Source organism: Ctenocephalides felis, unplaced genomic scaffold (assembly GCF_003426905.1).
Source record: "Ctenocephalides felis isolate EL2017-DRISC unplaced genomic scaffold, ASM342690v1 CF-g0.4_SCAFFOLD_03571, whole genome shotgun sequence".
NCBI lineage: Eukaryota > Metazoa > Arthropoda > Insecta > Siphonaptera > Pulicidae > Ctenocephalides > Ctenocephalides felis.
The window spans coordinates 29287225-29306753 of NW_020539725.1; the positions used below are offsets into that span (position 1 = coordinate 29287225).

Sequence of the window (19529 nt, forward strand, 5' to 3'; positions counted from 1 at the left end):
TGAAATTAGTATGACATTAAAAACAGGTACAACCACGTATAAATAAAAAATGTTAAAACCTCAAATTTCATGTAAATTTTTAGTTGGTTCTACTCGATAATGAACATATATAAACCTTTATATTAGAAAGAAGAGAAATTTTTTGTTTGTTTTATATTTGAAAAGGAAAAAATTGATTTTATTACACAACAGTAATGAATATATTTCGATTACAAAAATGAAGTGTTTTTAGTTGAACTTCTCTTGAAAGTGAATCCGCAAATTATCCGTTTCATTGAAGTGCTCTTTGGTAAACCACATTTTTGTTTTTTGGTCTGACGTTAACACAAACAAAGCGGATGGTTTTCCAACTCGTGAACAGGGAACGTATAACTGCCCATGTGAAAAACAATGATTTTCAATTAATATTTGAGATTTATCCGCAAACAACTAAGTGATTTGCCTTGCGACTTGTAATTGTCATTGCGAACTGGAAATTGCAATTGTTTGAAGTCAAACGGAAAAGACCAGTCGGAATCATTGGTATTTCACCAAATCGCCAGCAATTTTTGATTGAATAGTGAAATGCAGTGCGTGTACATCATTATTCTTTGCGGCAAGAATTGCTCGTTGACTTAACTAAGCATAATTCTGATAATTCTCACTAATGGCATTACTCGAATTTTCAATTACGGTGCGTGAAGTTCCAGCAATTTGCACCACTAATTTTCTTAGCTATAAACCTTGCGGAGCCCTAGATCTTTCCAACGAATGCAAAATTGTCGAAATCAGTTCGTGCGTTCTGGAGTTATTTCGTCAAGAAGGAAAACCCGACTTATTTTTATATATATGTAGATAACGATGTAATGATCGTTTTACAATAATAAAACAAAACGTTTACAAACAAATATATACAATACATATCGATAAATGCATCGGATAGATTATATCCGTGGTTACCAAATTGTGGGGCGTGTCAAGTTTCCAAGCTGTCACAAGGGGGGCGTTCTTGTTTCCAAACTAATAATTTTGAAAATAAACTAAAAATGTCGAAAGGAAATAAAAAAATAAATATGCAAATAATTATTTTTTATAAATATTTTCACATGATATAGTATAATAAAATTCTTAGAATGATAATTAAAATATAATATCAGTTGATTATTAATAAAATTAAAATGCTAGAGAAATTAAGGGAAGCAACGACCCTTTTTTTAGAAACAATTTCAGAAAATGTCGAAAACCACTGGATTAAATGCTACTTTACAATATATAATAAGAAACTGTTGCGTTTACAAATCGCAATTGGCATTTATCCAATCGCATTTGTACCAATTATCATTTTCACATTATTCTATGACATTTTCACAACATAGTGTCAAAAATAGAGTAAAAATTGTAAATCAATTCAAATATAACAAAATTAAAATTATGATTTTAAACTTATCGCAAATAAAACAATTGCTTATTACCCACATATGTTTTAAATGAAACTATGTATGCTAAATGAATTTTATATATGTATTACAAGTCAGATAAGTCGATTTCTAAGAAAGATAATTCTCGCAAGTAAAGGAAAACAATTTTAATATACTCTTATGAAGTTTAGTATTATAGATATCTATATATAATATTATAGAATTATAGATATCTATATATGTATTTATATATAATAAATTAGTTGCGGATAGAATCAAGCATCGAAATTTCGAACAAATTATAATTATCAGTGCAGTTCTGAAAGTAGGGTAAGATTTGATTTAAACGGTATTTAAATATTTTAAATTTTCGTTATGGATTTGCAATGCGCGACATGCGATATTCAGCGGCCACGGCTGAATTCGATCGATTTTGTAAAAATAACCCAGTAAGGATATAAACCTAATATTAAAAACAAAGTTTGCTGTAATTACTTTTTGATGTTAATGATGGATGAAGAGACAAGGTATATAAGGCGTATTGTATGAAAATATTGTAGATAATCAACAAAAAATTATAGTAATACAAACATAAACTAGTGGGGCGCATGGCATCGTGCCTTAAGGCAAATTGCTGCAACTTCCCGTACCAAAATTTTTTTTTTTAAAAAAAGATTAACATTAAAAATTACTCTGAAAAATTAGATTTTTGAGAAACTATAAATTTTTGACAAAAATTTACTTTCTTTTGAAAAAAAGACTTTTTGAAGAAAAGTGGATTTTGAAATATTTTGGAAATTCTGAACTCTTTTTCAAAGCAATCGTACTGCTTTAACTGCATAGAGATGAAATATCAAAACGCGTAAACGCTGCGCCGCCGTTAACGAATAAGCATTGGTACGGAACCCATAGGAATGTAAACAAAATTTATACTTATTGTTAAAATCTCTATAAAATATCTGATAATTTGATGTGCATTTGTCTAATGATCATTTTTGACCGCCAGATGTCATTTTCTTTAATTTTTTTTTTACTAGATCTCCGAAATTTCTAGACCTGCCTTCATGAAAATTTGATCAGTTCTTCATCTTGTTAATGTTTACAAGGTTACAAGTAAAATGTTTTTTGAATTATTCAAATCGGACACTCCGTTCTCTTAAAAACTGAGTTACCGTTTTTGGCACTTTTTGTCCCACATCTTCGGAACGACTAGACCTGCCTTCGCCAAAAACTAATCAGCACGTCTCCTTATCAATACGAGTCAATTAGTTCAATTATTATATACAAAGAATTTAATCGAACAATTTAATGTCTCATTTATGACTTCGAAATGGAACAAAATGGACAGTTCAGAATTAAACAAAAATTTAACGAAACAGACCAACTAATATTTGCACGAAATAAATATGATATAAATCATAATATGCGATAAGTCAAATTATGTCATCAATCAATCATGGATTGGATTGCATTCTTTATTTTTCTCATTTCTTTAGTTAAGCTGTTATCCTGACGTACAGCTTAACATAGATACATTTTTCTCAAGATGGCAACCCAGTGGTCGACTACTACATTTTCTATAACGTCAAGTGAAAAGATGACATTATGCTTCCTGATGTCGGTCTTGAGCGAGGTTAGGATCGAATCTAGATAGCATTCTAAAGTAAAATATATGAAATAAATAGGACAAGCATACTGTTGTTAACGTACTCAAAAGCTACGTTAGTAAACAAGAAGTATCATCACAATAGTGATCAGAGCTACATTCTAAGTTATTATTATAATGCACATGTTGACCTAGATTTATTTTTCTTACGAGGGAACCCCGTGGTCAACCATTCTTCATTTCTTTAAAATTTGATATCATGCTGCCTGATGTCGGGCTTGTAAGAGGTTGGTATTGAACCTGGATTACATTCTAAAGTAAAATATATGAAATAGATAGGAGGATCAAACGGTTGTCTTCTCAAAAGCCACGTATTTAAAGAGATATATCCTCACGATAGTTTGTAGAAGAATTAGTACTAATTGCTGTTCAAAAATAATAAAAAAATCTAGGTTTCGAAAAATCGGTATTTCAGCGTCGTGTGTACATTAACAAACAAATATGCGCTTCAAATTAAACTAGAAAAAACATTTATCTTTATTGAATTGTTTTGGTTCTAAATATATCTATACGTACTAAAATTTCGTGTCTTAAAAACGCATGTATATACTGATTAGTAAAATTAGAAAAAACCGAAAACAACAAAACTTAAATACCTAAAGATTGCTTTCTCCACCATATTTTTTAAAAAATTTCTTGTGGGTTTAAAACAAATTTCTAAAACCTTTCTGCTCCCGCGGCTATTCTATGCCGCAAAATCAATAGATCTAATTTGTAATATTTTCTTTGCTTAATTTATTAACAATCAGAATATATACGATTACTATAAGCTTTCAGCAAATATAAAAATACATACAATGAAAGCAAAAACAAAGCAGAAGAAAAATTATTAGTAAATAAAAATAATAAATTTTTAATAATTAAAATATAATTCTAATAGAATTTCAAACCATGACGTAATCTACTAGTATATTAACGCATTCGCATTTTTTAACCTTATCATTATCATTGGACTCGTCGTCGCGAGGCGATCTTTTTGTTCGCTATACTAAACCATAGATAACGCAGGAATTCGATTATTTTCCTGAATGTTTGATAAAATAATCGCAAATATGGCCTGAGATAATGGACCTGTCATGAATATATTCTTTATATACAACAATGCTGCACTATAACAATGTTTAACAGGACAAAATTGTTCGAATTTTACATAAAACTAGTTGGTTTGGTATTTAGCCTTGAGGCAAGTTACATGAACTTCGCGATATGTGTAAATATTCGACTTAATCAATAAAATATAAATTAATTTATGAATGATTAGAAGTATTCCAAGTGGATTTATTACACATAATTGAAAACGAACGAACACGTTAACTCGGAATATTTTCTAAGAGCAAATTTGCGAAAATCAACAATTTTTATAATAGAACCAGTTTCCGTAGAACTTTAATGATTTAGTATGTTCATTAAGACCAAGTATTCTATTATTATACCAAGTAAATCGTCTAATTTTAATTTTAACAAACGTCAAAAAAACTACTATTTTCTCAAACTTTGATGAATTTTCAAAATTAAACTACATGTCGTAAGGCCGTAATATTTCAGTAAGTTCTGTAAGACCATGATATATATCGCCAAAAAAGTTCATTGAAAATCGGTTTAATTTTTTTTTTTCAAATCGGTTCAGGCGTTTTTGAGCAAACGTCGATGAAAGTTGTAATTTTGACAAATGCCAAACTTTGATGAATTTTTAAAGCTAAACGAGTTGTCGTAAGGCCGTAATATTTTAGTATGATCTAGAAGATTATGGTATCTACCGTCAAAAAAATAATCATAAAAATCGTCGAATTTTTTTTTAAACTTTATTACAAGAAAAGAGCCCGCCCGATCTTTACCAAAAACTAATCAGCACGATTCCCAACCAATATCTTTCGAACGGTTTTTGAATTTTCATAATCGATTCAGAATTCTGGGGCTAAAACGTAGACGAAAATTTTTTCACTTTTCTGCGGTTTATAAAGAAACGGCTTTGCCGATCGTCGCACAAAACTGACAAACAATAGTCCTCATCGAGATACATCGAATGGCTTTTAAATTTTTGAAATCGGTCCAGCCGTTTTTGAGAAAATGTCGATTTACGGCAAAAAATCTGTTCACATACACATACACAGACACATATACTTTTTCCAAATTTGGTCTCATTCAATTCAGAATGGCTTGAAACGTCGAAAACATAAAATTAGCGAATCGGATTTTTTTAAAAGAATAAACTGTATGTTTTTATTTTGATTTTATACTTGTTTTTTAATTATTCATAATCAAGTTGCTATTTAAATTTCTTAAAACTTTAAAACCAGTATGGCCTTCAAGAACTACAAGCTCGCTCTACTGTTTATATTAGTTGATACGAGAATGTTATTTAACTAATAGTAAACAGTATAGAATTACATTAAACTCTATCGATCACAATGATAATAAAAAACATTCGAAGAAGATATTAGTTTACAATAACAAATTCATAATTTTTGCTAGCTGAGATGATATGACATGATTTGAAGAACAGATAAAAATAAAATTTTAATTTCTCATTGATTATATAAACAGATCAAATATACCAATAAGCATATCTTCAAAAGATTATTATTTTTTTATTAGATAGATAATATTAAGTTACAAATTCATATGAAGAAATATTTTTTTATTTTCGAGATAACTCAATGAAGTATAGATTATTTTTATATGCTATTCATGACATTCGAGCTCAAGAGTATTCATAGCAGAAAAAACATCGAACTAAAAAAGAAATTTTGACCTATAGTTGGAATACTACATCTGGATCATAGCCAAATATATTTCGGATATATGAACTTACGAAAGGTCAACAAAAATTATTAGGATAGATTTTAACCAGTTAAATGTGGCGCTCACATCAAACCGTGCATACAGTTTTGTGTCATCCGAACCGAGTTCATGACGAGTATATTAGTCAATCACAGAGTAAGTTAGAATTAAAGTGAAAATATGGGTTTATCTGCATATATATAAAAATAAGTCGGGTTTTCCTTCCTGACGATTTAACTCCAGAACGCACGAACCGATTTCGACAATTTTGCATTCGTTGGAAAGGTCTCAGGGCTCCGCAAGATTTATAGCTAAGAAAATTAGTGGTGCATGGCATTTGAAAATCATTGTTTTTCACATGGGCAGTTACACGTTGCCTGCTCACGAGTTGGAAAACCATCCGCTTTGTTTATGTTAACGTCAGAGCAAAAAACAAAAAATGTGGTTTACCAAAGAGCACTTCAATGAAACGGATAATTTGCGGATTCACTTTCATTTACTTAGAGAAGTTCAACTAAAAAACACTTCATTTTTGTAATCGAAATAAATTCATTACCGTTGTGCAATAAAATCAATTTTTTCCTTTTCAAACAAACAAAAAATTTCTTCATCTTTCTCACTAAACCATCTGGTGGCGAAACGGAGAATTTCTCTAATACATACTTATAATTAATTTTAATTTAATGCAGCAATGCCGAAGAAGGGCTATTTTTACTTGAAAACATATTGCCAGTAGTGGCATCGGCTTTACTACTGCTTGATATCAGGTAGTACGAACGGGGCTTATAGAACCTGGTTCGATAAAACTAGATCTACTAACCCACAAGTTATGTCCCAAACATAATACTTGTGATGGTCGATTTGTATGTGAATGAATTAAATTTGACAAATTACAGAAGAATAAAACAAAGTTAAAGTGTGAAATATGTACAATGGGAAGAAGTGCTTTTTGTGATACAGGATACACCAAAATTATGAAAATATGATTTATTACCGTAGGGTAAGTTATAGTAATCGCAAAAAAATCGAAAATGAACATCTTTGCATATCTTCACGTTTTAAAGGTTTTTGAACAATTTAGCATACCTTAGAAAAAATTGATGTACGTGTGTCTGTGTATGTTTTGAAAATTGTATTTTTGTCCACGATTTCGGGCGCACGAATCAACCGATTTGAATGATTCAAAAAAAAAATTCGATTCCTATTGATGAGAAGACGTGCTAATTAGTTTTTGGTGAAGACAGGTCCAGCCGTTTCGAAGATACGGGGCAAAAAGTGCCAAAAACGGTAATTCAGTTTTGGAGTTTCGGAGCACCCGATTTGAATGATTCAAAAAACATTTTAATTGTATTGACGAATTGAAGAATTGATAAAATTTTTGGTAAGGCAGGTGTAGCGTGTAGTAAAATACAAAGAAAAAAGTAAAAAAAAATATATTTGGAGGCCAAAAATGATCATTCATCAGATATTTGATAAAAATTTTAAAAATAAGACTAATTTTGTTGGGTTCCATACCAAGATTGTTAATTTTTAAAGTTTAATATACTGTTATAATATACTGTTCAAGCAAATTTCAAAAAATTCAGAGTTTTTTTTTCAAAATTTTCAAAAATATACAAAATTTTATACTTCAAATATAAATTTTAAATTTACAATTCAGTTTGAAAATGAATATACTTCAAATATGTTATTCCAATCGTAAAAAATATATCCTCAGATGGATTTTTTCGGCACCTCTTGCTAAGAGGGCTTCCATTAATCACGTGAGGTTTTTAAGGGGAGGTGGGTTTGACAAAAAATCACGAGGGTGAGGGAGGGGTATAGTAAGATATTACGTGTATTTATTTTTTAACTGATTTTTCTAAAAAAATTCAAACGTTTTCAAAAAAATTAAAATAATATACAGTGTTATCACGTGATTGAAAATACACGTGATGTTTGGTGGGGGAGGGGGGGTGGTAATTTTGAATATCACCATGTATCACCAAGGGGGATGGGGGTCCAAAAATCCTTAAAAACTCGCTCACGTGATTAATGGACGCCCGCTAATGTAAATTTTCTCAAGTGTTTTGAGCGATAAGATCGTCACTGTATATTTTATGAACGATAAATAAAATATAAAATATAGTGATTATAATTATCTATTTGAAAATGTTTAAAACATTTGTTATTAATCATTAATCAATATTTATTGATTACTGATTTTTTTTCCCATCGAATATATAATTCTGGTACGGGAAGTTCCAGCAATTTGCCTTAAGGCACGATGCCATACACCACTAGTTTGGAATAATTTTCAAACTATTTGCAATCAACAGTTGTTGTACACAGTATAACAAACATAAAATCTAACCAAAAGATTTTGTCAATTCTTGATAATGGGAATTTGAGATAGGCGTTAATTAAATTATCCAACATTGGATCGGCGTGAGACAGTTTACTTTCGCCCTACTGGTAAATCGTCAACGCGATAACGGAAACACATGTTCCGACAAGTTTCTCGGTCAGGCGACTGATTATGCGATACGCAAATAAAGCCTCCAGAGAATATAAAGTTGGTATAAAATACTTCGAAAATTACCACCAAGGTCTATACAATTACTTAAACTAGCTGTAAGTGGAATTCTGTCTTGAGGCAATTGTGCATCGTGCCTTAAGGCAAATTGCTGGAACTTCCCGAACCAAAAATTATTTTTTTAAAAACAATTAACATTTTTGAAAAAAATTTACTTCGAAAAAATTAGATTTTTGAGAAACTATAAATTTGACAAAAAATTATTTTTTTTTTGAAAAAAAAATTTTTTTTTTGAAAATAAAATTTTTTTTAAAAGAAAAATGTTCTCTTTATTTTGACATATATTGGAAATTCTGAACTTTTTTTCAAAGCAATCGTACTGCTTGAACTGCATAGAGACGAAATGTCAAAGTGCCGCGCCGCCGTCTAACGCATAAGCATTGGTACGGAACCCATAGGAATGTAAACAAAATTTATACTTATTGTTAAAATCTCTATAAAATATCTGATAATTTGATGTGCATATGTCTAATGATAATTTTTGACCGCCAAATGGCATTTTTTTTTACTTTTTTCATTAGATCTCCGAAACCGCTAGACCTGCCCTCATGAAAATTTGATCAATTCTTCATCTTGTCAATACAAGTAGAATGTTTTTTGAATTATTCAAATCGGATGCTCCGTTCTGAGTTACCGTTTTTGACACTTTTTGCCCCGTATCTTCGAAACGGATAGACCTGCCTTCGCCAAAAACTAATCAGCACGTCTCCTTATCAATACAAATCGAATGTTTTCAGAATTATTCAAATCGCTTCATCCGTGTTCCCGAAATCGTCGACGAAAATTTGTATCCGAACACATATACATACACGCACATACACACACACACATACATCCATTTTTTTCTAAGGTATGCCAAGATGTTCAGAAGGTTTTGAAACGTAAATATATATAAAAATTTTCATTTTCGATTTTTTTGCGATTACTATAACTTGCCCTACGGGAAGTATGAATAATTCATATAACAGATGGTATGCCAAGTGGTGCAAACACACCCTCTTTAAAATTATATAAGTTGTTTCATGGTTGTCATAAGTAAAAGTAATTATCGGCAGTATTAATTTTATCGCAAGTAACACTCATTAGAATGAGGCCCCTAGAAAAGATTCTGAATGTTCGTATGTGATGTGAAATATAATTGTCTAAAAGAATTCAATACAATTAAGTTCATTAGATAATAAATCATTAAATTTAAACATATTAATTGTAATTAAACTTATTGATAATGTAAGAGTCCATGAAATGTACACATTTTGATGCACTTTTATGGATATAAATGCTGCATTCTACTTTGCATCATATATTTTTCTATCATTTGTTAGAGAAAGTTATATTTCTATCAATATTTCAATACAATTGATAATGATGATGATGATGATAATGACTTTTTTAAATCACAATTATTTGAAGAATACAACTTTGTATGTAATAGAATTTGTTATTGATTTACATAGCTCAGGTCGAAAAAATTATCCCTGAACCTTTAATCCACCTGAGATACATAACAATCTCAAAATTAACTAGTCTAATATGTATAAAACATAAAACTCACCATTTGAGCTTTTCAAATCCCTATGTATCAAACTGATGGCAGCTCCATTGTGCAAATAATCCATACCCCGAGCTACTTGAATGGCCCAATCTACTAACACATCTGGTCTAATTTTACGACCAGCTAAAATCCTATTCAAAGAGCCTCCACGAGCATATTCCATAACAAGACACAAATTAGGCACTTCTAGACACACACCACGTAAAGACACAATGTTTTCATGCTTTAATAACCAAAATAACTTTGCTTCTTGTCGAACACTTTCAATTGTCATTTGAATGTCTTCGTCAGCATCTTGTCTTGCTGCTTTCACAGCCACTTCTTGGTTGTTCCAAAACCCACGATATACCTTGAAATAATAAAAAATTATAAACAAAGATTATAAACATGTCCAATTTCTTAATTAGGTTGAAATTTTTATTAAATATAATTTGTAATATATGTAATTTAATATTTCTGCTACTATTACTACCAAACTTTTTATTATCACAAGACATTATAGGCTCGGCAACTGTTAAGTACATCACATTATTAATTAGATAAGACTAAATATCAAAGTTGTTCTAAATTTATTTTATTAATGCATTTCTTACTAAGATTATTCTAATAATGGGTATGATAAATTTTCAAACAAGAACAAATAAATCCAGAAGAAACTTTATATCAAGTGCTATGAAACTATTCTATAGGCTACCGAAAGACAGAAATAAGAAAAAAATATTAGAAAGAAAACTGAAATGATTAATGTAAAAACAGATGTACCTATCATTGAAAAATTGAATGAATGATTTAGAAATGTTGATATTGAAAATACAATGACATGTAAATAAATTCATTATATGTTTATATATTTTGTATGGATCCTCATACCAGGCACTTCTGCCTGACAAATATATATAGGGTTGAGGAAAAAGAAATCCATTATTTTTACGTGAACTTCAAGACTTTATTTAACATGTTTTGCATTGTCCGATTTAGGTCAAATAAGCACCATTTTGTTCTATAATTTGTTGCCATTTTAATGGTAGCTTCATTATGCCTCTCTCATAAAAGTCTTGGTCCCTATTAGCGAAAAACTCCAGCAATTGATTTTCACACTCTTCCCTTGATGCCAATTTGCAAGAAAAGATGGTAATCGCTTGGTGCGAGGTCCGGACTGTATGGTGGATGCATCAAAACTTCCCAACCAAGCTCCTGGAGTTTCTGACGAGTCACTATAGAAGTGTGTGGCCTGGCGTTGTCCTGATGGAACACAACACCTCTTCTGTTGGCCAATTTTGGCCGTTTCTGGTTTTGGCTTCAGACGGTCCAGTTGTTGACAATAGATGTCTGAATTTAATGTTTGGCCATATGGAAGCAACTCGTAATAAATTATTCCTTAATAAATGAAGAGTGTGAAAATCAATTGCTGGAGTTTTTTGGTAATAAGGACCAAGACTTTTATGAATTATAGAACAAAATGGTGCATATTTGACCTAAATCGGACAATGCAAAACATGTTAAATAAAGTCTTGAGGTTTACGTAAAAATAATGGATTTCTTTTTTCTCAACCCAATATTATAATAAAAAAAAACTGAAATATCAGGACTTCAGAATGTATGTATGGATTAAAACATAAATACTCAAAATACTTTACAGCAACATATTATTGAATTTTTTGCTTAGTTTGATAAGTCTTAAAGTATACCCAAGTTTTCTATAACAAAAGACGTCATTATTGTTGACTTGTCAAATTGACAGTTACGGATGCAAATGAATGACAACTAATAATAGTAGACCGTTAGATTCAATATTAACTATTTAAACAAAATTTATACCTTGCCAAAACCCCCAACTCCAATAACTTCTTGCAGTTGCAATTCATTAAAATCAATTTCTTGGGGATGAATATCGCCCATAACCGAATTGACATCGCTAATGGGGTCGTCTTCGGCAACAAAATTTGAAGGAAATATTCCAACTTTATCGCCGATTTTTCCCGTCCACCAGCCCTCATCTCCTGAGATTTTGGCATCTTTTGATAACACTTCAACTATTTGACCCCTCTGAAGGGACAGTTCGTCCTCCCCCTGAGCAGAGTAGTCGAATAAGGCAGTGTAAAGGGATAAAGAGCCATCGGTACTGGAAAATCCTTTAATCTGGCTCGATGTCGAACTCGGCAATGATATTCCACTGACCATGTCTCCATTGCGAAGGCAAGCTTCCATAGAAATTAAAGAAGATGAAAGCGGCGGCATTAATTAGGAAACGCTTGTAAAAAACATTTTCTTTCAAAGCACAGATATTTTTTTGACACACCGTTTATAACTACCGATCACAAATTATAGCACGCACTGTTAACTGAATGCACTTTACGGTTCAGACAGTTTGATTAAACATTGTAAATAAAAATCACACATATACACGGAACGCAGTATTAGTATTGTTCGGCCATCTTGCGCATTCCCCTACCCACATACGGCAAGTTGCACAATGGCACTTGTTTTGAATGACAACTTGGGCGCAGCACCATCTAGCGAATGGTTGGTAACGACGTCGTTCCATGTTCACAAACCGTGTTTAAAGTAACGAAAACTAGGTGAGGATTTGGCGCTAGTGAGCCGATATCAAGTGACAGGTTATTAATCCTCTACATGAAGGGCGAGCAACCGTTTTAAACCGCGGCCCTATTTAAATTTTCAAATTTTATGGCGGGTCGCACGTAATTCATATATATACTAGCTGACCCGGCGAACGTTTAGCTACATTAAATATTTTTAGAAAATCATTAGTATAAGAAATCACTAACTAATTCTAAATGTACAAATGTTATTACATTGATAATTTACCCGCTGCAACGCTAAAATACTCGTTATGTTTAATAATAACTGGCAGAATAACTAGTATTTATATATAGAGAAAATCAACGTTTTTCCTTTAATATTTAATGTCAAAAATCAATCCAACTCGGAGATCGACGACGACTTTGAAATCTGTTGCGATCGCTAGTCGAAGTCCAGATGAGACGACCCAATCAGATTCTGCTCCAACGGATCTCGAGGCATTGTTGCGAACGGGAATCCTGACAGAAGTAATTGATTGCTCATTTGAACTAAATGAAACCCAACAAAAAGTTGAGTTGACACTCACAGTCAGACAGACAAAAGTATTTATTACAATATATGACCATACATTTATCACTGTTATTTTTAATATATATTTTTCTACCCTTGGGTACTTTATATAACATAATTGATCTTAACATATACAGTGAATATTGATTGTGAATACAGCGAGATGTGTGACAAATTTTGTGGCAAAAAAGAGGAAAGAAAACTTTTCCTCTAAAAAAAAGCCACAAAGCAATATTTATAATAATACATAATTACACAAAAAAGAATAACAAAATAATAGATTCATTCGCACTGAAGGAAAATCTGTGTCGAGCCAAGTATCATTTGCCGCTATGGGTCGATCAGTATATAGTTTGGCATGACGTGATTGCCATACCAAACTACGTCTCTAGTATATTGCCCGAGACCCGCAATGTTAGTATTAGGATGATCCCCACATTTTAGATAAAAATTTTCAGTGAGCTTTTTTATATAGTCGGTACGTAAGTCTATTTGTGTATGTATTTTGAAGAGTAGTAATGTCTAGTCAGTGGGTCCCTTATTTTGTTAAGTACTAGTCGTAGTGTCTTATTTTGTAATGTCTGTAGTTTCCGTAAGTTAGTGTTAGTTGTCGCGTTCCATGCTGGAGCGGCGTATGTCAGTAACGGTCTTATGAGTGTCAAGTAAAGTGTCCGCTTGTTCTTCACGCTTAGCGGGCTGTTGTGGTTCAAGAGAAGTCTCAGTAGATTTAACATCCCGTAAGCCTGTCCAATTTTCGTATTAATATGTTTTGAAGAGCTGAGTCTATGGTCCAGGGTCACACCAAGATATTTGACGTCCTTGGACCACTCAACTTCACAGTTCAATACTTTTATTTTGTCCAAGTCAGTCAGTCTAGTCGTGGCATTTCGGCTCTTTGTAAATAGAATGGACTAGCGGGATAAAAGGATCAGGTTGAAAATGTCTGAGTAGCACGATCGAGACATGAATGAAACTTTAAGAAAAGAGGTATTTGTTTCATAAGTTCAGTAAAATTTACCCATACGTTTCATTAATCAAAATGTAACAATTATGTATTAATTAATAATATTATTGTATCACTATTTGAAATAAATCATTAGATACAGTGCAAATAATTACTTATCATTAATAGCTAAAATATAATAATATAAAACTGTTTAATATAATATTATATATAATAAATTAATGAAATAATTTATGAAATGTTCTCGAGCATCCATCTAATACTAAAGCATATTTTATTGAAGAAGAATGCCTTTATTTATAACAGCTTACGTTTCAAGTCTTGGTTTGACTCATCAGTGCACACAAATAACTCGAACAAAATACAAAGATAAGAAACACTAATTAATATATACACATAGTTATAACACAAAAAATTTTATTATCAAATTAAATTAATTAAAAAAATTTAAAAAACCTGAGGTATTTTGATTGTATGGACCACGTTAACTCTTTGATACAAGCCACTTGTGTTAATGGATAGATGCCCGAAAACATTTGCTGTATATCTTTCACTATCATCTATTTGGTCAAGTCACAATATTAAATCATACATTACTTAGGGTTTATTTTATGTTAAAAATAAAATACCGGTTTATTCATTTTCGCATATATATTATCTACAATAGCTATACACATATAATAATAATAACTTCATAAAAAACACCACATAACAAAATCATTATATAATGTAGTACATATTAAAATTAAATATATACATTATTAGGCATTACATAATAAAGAGTATAATTTTGACTCGTAAATAATTATTATTAACTAAAATTACATATAAAATTAACAAATATAATCTAATTATTTACCATATTGCAATTGAAAATTGAGATAGAAATACTTGTGACTATTTGGCCATCAATATCTACTTTATGATATCAAAACTTCACGTTTGAAAATTTGGCATCTAAGATGCACTAGAAAAGACTACATATTTTAATAATACTTTTTGTTCAACAGTCAGTTTAAATTTGCTAATCAGTACAAATGTTGCATTACAAATTGTATAAAATGGTCAATATGTTGCTGTTAATTATTGTTGAATTATTATCTCAGGGTATATTTCTAGTATATAGCAATATTTCATAAGGTACATATTTTTATGTAAGAATTAAGCTAAATATGTTGAATCTGCAGTAGTAAATACAGAAACTAAGTATATCAAGTGTATTACAACATTTAAGAAACGTGAAATTTAGTTTAGGATGCAAAAAACACCAAATAAAATTTCAATATATTATAATATATTTATATCACACAAATAATTTTATTATGAGTTAGGTAAAACATGTTCTTGAAATGTTTTAACTGATTTTCTTTTTTATTAAAATGGTCAATAGAAAGTATTATGAAAATTTAAATAGCATAAAAAACAATCAACAAAATAATCCAATAATGAATTTTAAAAAAAATACATAGATTAAGGTAATAAGTTAGATGATAAACTTTGAAATTATTGGAATTGAAATCAGTTTACCGATGATTGAATTTCATAAAATAATTCTGTTTTAGGAATATTTATAAATATTCCTAAACCAGAATTATTTCTAACTATAGTTAGAAACGTATCCATCAAATTTAAATATAAATAAATTAAATTTTCAGAACATCTTCTAGTCTTGCATTTATGACCTTTAATTGTATTTATTGACAATCAATAATTATTTCATAGATAGACCAAGATTCCATCTTGTAAGAGCAGTAGGTGCTTATTTCAATATACATACTCGAAATGTTCCGTTAATATAGATTTTATGCTATGTATTAATTAATGTATAATTTATATATTCATATGTTATAATCAATTTAGAATATTCTAGTATAATCACATAAATAAAATGAATATTTGTTTAGTATTTAAATTTTAGTAGTATATTCATTATATTTTCTTAAATAAATGATTTATAGTACCTTTTGATATATTGAAATTCATCAATATTATAATGATCAATTCCAATCTTAAATGCATATGATACAACCACATAATTTTCCAGAAAAATTAAATTTCTAGCAAGAAAATTCACAGTGAAACCGAAAACTGCAAAGACCCTTGACAATAATTTTTTCTCAAATAATGTCAGCAATTTAAAAAACAAACCTTAACTTTTATATATCATGAAACGATTGATTATATGATAAATTAAAGTACTCTAAAATTTTATTGGTCCATTCTTACGCATTTCTGTTCGGTTACTAATATAAATATAATTTCAACGGTTTTATGAATTTTGTGGGAAATTTGAAAAAATATTTACAAAAACTATAAAAGAAATACATATACTAAAATTATTAAACAAATAGTCAACATACAATAATATAATTTTCAATCCTCTGTGCAACTTTCATTCAGTTAAAAGTTAGGAGTTGCAACAAGATACGATGAACCATGTCAAAAGGTATCTCACATTATTTTAAACAATGCTAATTTTGATATGAAGCAATTCAGTGAAAAACATCTTACGCCTTGGCTTGGCTATGTGAAAGTATAAAGAGGCATTGCTCGAGGAAAATTACTTGATGAATCGGAGAGGAGTGAACTATTAATACTTATTTCATATCTATTGCCGTGTAAGTATTTATGTAAATGAGGCAAATTATATAATTTTATCTGTAAAATTATTGAATTGTATATTGAAGGGCCAGATTTCAGATACATGCAAAATTGTGAATTATTTGTTTATTAGATCCTGTTTAGAATAGAAGTGTTTGGTATCCACTCCACTTATTGAAAATATCAAAATATACTGATGAACATGCAGATTACGTTTTATCTTCGAATGTAAAAATATAAACAAAGATAATTTAATATTTTTCATAGACAATAATAATTGTGCGCTTGAATTCCATAAATAAAATCAAAATTTATCGAAATTATATTAGCATTGAATAAATCATTTCAAATAATAGTTATGGACAAGAAGATAAATTACTTTATGGAAGCATATATTAAATAGTAAAAACAATTGTTATAAAAATCGAGATTAATTTGACTTGTGAGTAAAATAACAAGAGAGTATGAAATACTGTGTGCAGTTAAAAGGCGTAAAAACACAATCATGCGATCATACGGCGTACAACCTTGTCATATAAATAACAGTACATATTTGTTTGAAATGTAAGATCAAACTAAGATTAAATTAGTTATTTGACGGCCGCATTCTGCATATATTTATCATCAAATTATCATGCGAATGACTTGATAGTTCGATCCTATATTTAAACAAATCATATATTAAAACAGGCATCATATGCTTTATGCTGCTCTTTGTCCGTTTATAACGACTCTCTCCCTACTGTGCTCTCTGTTCAAAGAGGTTCTCCTTGGAGGAGAACCACCTTTAGTTCCATTACTATTTTGGGCAATTTTTGATTTGCGAGCGCGTTTGAATTTAGCGACGTCTTCTCCAAATACATCGCCAGTTCTTAAAGCGCTGATTAAATCGTCGAATTCACCTTTATTGTTATCCATAGCTGAATTATTGTTAGATGAATTGTGATTGTGGTGTGCACTGGTTCGAGAACCCATTGTGGCCGAACGAACCGCGGTGTCCAGATGCGAGGTGATCTCGCGGCTGTGTTTGCGTTCCAGGGTTCTTCGTTTTAGCTAAAAATAGAAATTATTAACTAAATAATTACCTTCTGTAAGATATTCACATTACATATGTATTTAGATCATAGACCTTATGGTACGCAATTAATAAATAAATGTGTATAAGGTCTATGATTTAATAGTTCAACTTGATTATTCAAACTTTTTACCTTCATCTTGAAATTGAAAAATATGTTTTATTGTTTTAGTCAATGGTATTTGGAGTACAAAACTCATATTGAAATGTTTTATTATTATTACCTCAGCATCTTGCTTAGCACGTCTCTCATCTTCTTCTCTCTTGCGTTTGCAAGCGTCGTTATCATGTTGAGCTTCTGCCAGAGCAGTCAAGAAAGCATCGAAAATGCCGAAGAACTCATCTGGTTGCAATTGAGATCCATCTTCGCCGAATAGCCGAACAGCTCTGTCAAAACGTGCTTTCATATCCTGAGAAAAAAATTACAATGAATTGATTGTGATCAATCTTAAGTTTTGGAACTAAATTATTATTTTGTGTTATATTTTTACCTGGAATTGATCCTCCAATTCAGCGAAAGTGGCACTTGCTTGAGCGTGGAAATCTTGCATGACGGGCAAAAAGCGATCTTCGCCGAATGAACCTCCGGTGGGACACGCACTGCTTCTGTGGAAATCGATTTCGCGAGCCACCTGTAAAAATATGTAACTTTGAATTGATATATTCTTCATTTCAAAATATTGATTGATAAATCAATAAATAAAATCGTTGGTTTGTTATAAAAGATTATCGTACCTCAGCCAATCCAGTTCTCAAGAAAGCCACATCCTTATCAAGTTCAGCAAGACTAACTTTAGCAGCCTCCCGAGCGTGTGGTAAATCTTCCTCTAGCGATAAAACATCGCGAGATCGTCTCTCCAATACACGAGCCACATGGTGCAGCAAAGTGGCCCCACGAACTGTTCCTGACTTGGTATCAGCTAATCGAAGCAGAGATGCGAGACGGAATCCAGATGCATTGCCTGTTGGAAAACACGATATTATTAACTAATAAAAAAGCGATCTTACAATGAATCGATTATTGCAAAGTTCATTCAGAGCAAAGTTTTTCACCTCTAGCTCCACGGTTCATGTAGTTTCCTAATGCCAACACTAATTCTAAAAGCCTCTCAATCTTCTTGACCTTGCAACTTCACGAGATGCTTCCAAAACTTTAAGTACTCGTGGCTTCAATTCGCTGACAATAGTTTGGAACTTTTTGCGATAATGCACGAGCGAAGGCGTTGTTCGTAATGTGGAATTCTGGGAAAATAATTATTTTCAAAAATTATATACCGAATATAAAAATATACAAGTATTTATCTTTAAGAAAACTTACTTAGAAATTTCATAAAGGAACCTATCAGCTCTTGCCAAGCTCTCGATATCTTCAGCATGTTCATCCAACAATGCTGCTTCTTCAGGAGAAGGAGTGAATTTCAATAGCTGTTCTAACATATCTATAGGAAGTTGATTTGATTCATCCATTGTCATTATGGCCCTACATATTTCTTCATCAGTCATCTTAAGTTTAGATAACAAATTGTGCAATTTTGCGCTCCTTCCATCAATAACAGATAAACTTTCGCCTTCCTTACCGACCAAACGCAGATCTTCGACTGATCATCATTCTATATAAAGAGAAGTTTAGAAATTAAACCTTATTTCTAAAGTAGTGTAAATTATTATTGCCGAATTCCAAAATAAACTTACCGCAACTCCGTTCTTTGATAAGCTGAGAACATTCTATCAACGCTTTCAAGTTCAAGTGCTTCGTACCATTTGCTTCCGTCTAACCTGCTCCATAGAGTACCTCTCAATTTGC

General features: G+C 31.0%; 1 protein-coding gene and 1 pseudogene across 1 annotated transcript in view; both read right to left on the reverse strand.

The window, feature by feature from the left end:
- The window catches only part of LOC113384522 (mitogen-activated protein kinase kinase kinase 11-like), a 107297-nt gene extending 94943 nt beyond the window's left edge, over positions 1–12354 (reverse strand). The window contains exons 1-2 of the mRNA XM_026622251.1: positions 11790–12354; positions 9972–10320 (exon numbers count right to left, since the gene is read on the reverse strand). Of these exons, the coding sequence (XP_026478036.1) occupies positions 9972–10320; positions 11790–12209 (769 nt within the window). The 5' untranslated portion in view covers positions 12210–12354. The remainder of the gene's footprint in view (positions 1–9971; positions 10321–11789) is intronic.
- Positions 12355–16269: 3915 nt separating this feature from the next.
- LOC113385896 overlaps positions 16270–19529 on the reverse strand; it is a 5472-nt pseudogene continuing 2212 nt past the window's right edge.